At 61.6% G+C, this 3,007-nt stretch overlaps 1 protein-coding gene across 1 annotated transcript; it reads left to right on the top strand.

The window, feature by feature from the left end:
• Positions 1–879: 879 nt before the first annotated feature.
• GALE (UDP-galactose-4-epimerase) lies at positions 880–2,899 on the top strand (the record flags this gene model as incomplete). Its single annotated transcript, XM_009703533.1, has 8 exons — positions 880–1,000; positions 1,105–1,220; positions 1,506–1,619; positions 1,882–2,058; positions 2,180–2,293; positions 2,391–2,457; positions 2,577–2,662; positions 2,822–2,899. Coding segments are annotated over exons 1-8 (873 nt in total), but the record flags the coding sequence as incomplete, so codon positions are not given.
• Positions 2,900–3,007: the final 108 nt, after the last annotated feature.

Raw genomic sequence — 3,007 nt, forward strand, 5'->3', positions numbered from 1 at the left:
CCTAAAGCAGCCAAACTTCTCTGTCAGCCTTCGCCTGCCGGGCTGGGGCTCCGGCCTCCGCCGGCGCTGCCCGAGCGGCCCTAGGCCCCGCCAGCAGACGGGGGAAGGGCAGTGCAAGGGTTTCAGCTTGGGTTTCAGCCCGAGGTGCAGCTCTGAGAGTGACCGAAGTCACCCAAGGTGGAAACTTTCCCTGTGCTGCCCCGCGTGTATTGGTAATGGGGCGGGTTCTCCCTCCTCGCCCTGGGCAGGAGCTGCTGCTCGGTTCCCAGGGACGGGGGCTTTCTCGCGGGTTAGCTTCCAGGTTTCCACTTTGTGTGTGCCAGCAAATGTCCCGGTAGCCTGCGGTCACCCAGTGCCCACCTTCCTGGGAAGCAGGGGTGGAACGGGGCCAGCACTGGGAAGAGGGGCCGGAGGGAGTGCTGGGACCGTTATAAAGGTGGGATTTTGGAGCTGGAGGGAAAAAAAAAAGGGAATAGGTGGAAAAGGACAGAGCTGGTACCCCTGTGGAGACCACCCCAGCTAATACCGTTAATGATGCCCTGCCCTTGTGCTTTGGGGTGAATTAGCCTGGGGGCTTTGTGCTGTGGGATACGGGTAACACCAGGATCTTGACTGAATTTAACAGGAAGAACAAGGGTTTTTCCCCTGGTATGTGACAAGTGTCGGATAAACCCTCCCTGTTCGGGAGGCGTGAACCACGTTGGCAGGGTGTGCTACAACCTGCCCAGCCCATTCCTCTCCGGATGTCGTCCTGGCGCTGGCCAGGCCAAGCGCAGGGAGTGCCTAGAGGCAGTGCTGACGTGACAGTGTCGAGTCCTGCCTGCCCCTTCCCTCCTGGTGCCCCTCTGCGCTTAAGGGCCTTTCCTTCCCCAGGGAACCATGGCAGAGAAGATCCTGGTGACTGGCGGAGCTGGCTACATCGGCAGTCACTGTGTGCTGGAGCTGGTAGAGGCTGGCTATGTCCCTGTGGTCATAGACAACTTTCACAATGCCATCCGAGGTATGGAGAACCTTCATCCCTTCCCACACAAGGGGCTCGAACCTGCTCAGCCTGTGCCAGGACCTTCAGCTATCCCAGTGCCTCACCCTCTTCCATCTCCCCAGGGGCAGACACGCTCCCCGAGAGCCTCTGGCGTGTGCAGCAGATCGTGCACCAGCCCATCCTCTTCCAGGAGCTGGATATCACCGACGAGGCAGCGCTGCAGGAGCTCTTCAGTAAGGTGAGAGCAAGAGCTACCGTGCTCCACAGTGGCCTCACAGGCTCTGAGGGGTGAGAGGGGTTTGTGCTGGGGTTGGGGGCCAGGAGGAAGACATGGACTGGGCAGGAGCCGAGTGGGGTGAACAGTGCTGAGGAAATGCCGTGACCACCAAATGTTCCTCTGGGCCATGGAGACCACGCAGGCTGCCTGAATGAAACTCCTGGGGAAACTTATGACTGGTTTCTGCCTGGAGCTTCTTTCTCCTATTGCTGTGGCACCAACGCCAAGCTCCTTCTCCCTCTGCAGCACCATTTCTCAGCCGTGATGCACTTTGCGGGGCTGAAGGCAGTGGGGGAGTCTGTGCAGAAGCCCCTGGAGTACTACAGGGTGAACCTCACTGGGACCATCCGGCTGCTAGAGGTGAGCAGAGCCAAGAGGGCAGCGTGCGGTGCTTAGGGCCGCACAGGTGCTGGGTGGCTGGCACTGGGTGTGATCCTGCTCTGGGGTGGCTGTGCTGGCTGGCAGCCTGGTCCCTGCGGTGCTCCCCATGCCCAGGCCCTGTCCCAGGGGTGTAACAGTGCCCGGGTGGTGGGAGCTGTCGCCTGTGGAGGGCTGGGCCACGCAGCTGAGCTGGAGGGCGCAGCGCTTGCTGGCTCAGTGGTGGCTGGTCCCTGCTCCGCAGACCATGAAAGCCCACGGCGTGAGGAACATCGTGTTCAGCAGCTCTGCCACCGTCTACGGAGACCCCAAGTACCTGCCCCTGGATGAGAACCACCCGGTTGGAGGCTGCACCAACCCCTACGGCAAATCCAAGTACTTCATCGAGGAGATGATTCGAGATCTCTGCAAGGCAGAGAGGGTAAGGAGCTGCGCCAAGACGTGCAGGGCTGGGAACCGAGGTCTTTTCCCACTGGAATGTGCTGGGGTGACCAGGCAGCACCGCGCAGCACTACACCCTCCCCAGGCAGCCACGTCCCCAGGACTGGAACGCCGTTCTCCTGCGCTATTTCAATCCCATCGGTGCCCACGAGTCAGGCATGATCGGAGAAGATCCTCAGGGGATCCCGAACAACCTCATGCCCTACGTGGCACAGGTACCACCCCGCTGCAGCCTTTGAGGACCTCCAGGTTCGTGGTGCCTGTGTAGGGCACAGGCTGATGGGGCTCTCGTGGGCTTGTCCCTCTGTGCAGGTGGCAGTGGGGCGCCGGGAATTCCTGAGTGTGTTCGGGAACGACTACAAGACGGAGGATGGAACGGGTGCGTCGCAGAGCAGGGGGAGCAGAGACACCCTGTTCCCCGGGGCAGCCGGCGCAGCTCCCCAGCCTGGCTGCACCCCGGGCAGGAGGGCTTGGCGCTCACACTCTGTGTCCCTGCAGGCGTCAGGGATTACATCCACGTCGTGGATTTGGCCAAGGGCCATATCGCTGCTTTGAAGAAGCTCAGGGAGAACTGCGGCTGCAAGGTACCAAGAGGGCTGCGTTGTCTGGGGAGGGGTCAGCCCTGCCGGGGCTGTGGGGCTGGGCTAGGGCCGGGCTGTCAGAGCCCTAGGGGAGCTAAAGGGGGGCCTGGCCTTTCTCCCCTTGCGAAAGAAGCTGACCCATTTCCCTTCTCCTCCTCCCAGATTTACAATCTGGGCACAGGCACTGGCTACTCTGTCCTGCAGATGGTCCAGGCCATGGAGAAAGCCTCAGGGAGGGAGGTAAGGTCTGACCTACAGCCTGCAGGGCTACGGGCAGAGCCAGCTGCTGCCACAAGCCCCCTGCTTGCCACTCCAAGCCATCACTACTGCGGCAGCCACTGTCACCAC

This window comes from Cariama cristata, unplaced genomic scaffold (assembly GCF_000690535.1).
Source record: "Cariama cristata isolate BGI_N322 unplaced genomic scaffold, ASM69053v1 scaffold21887, whole genome shotgun sequence".
Lineage (NCBI taxonomy): Eukaryota > Metazoa > Chordata > Aves > Cariamiformes > Cariamidae > Cariama > Cariama cristata.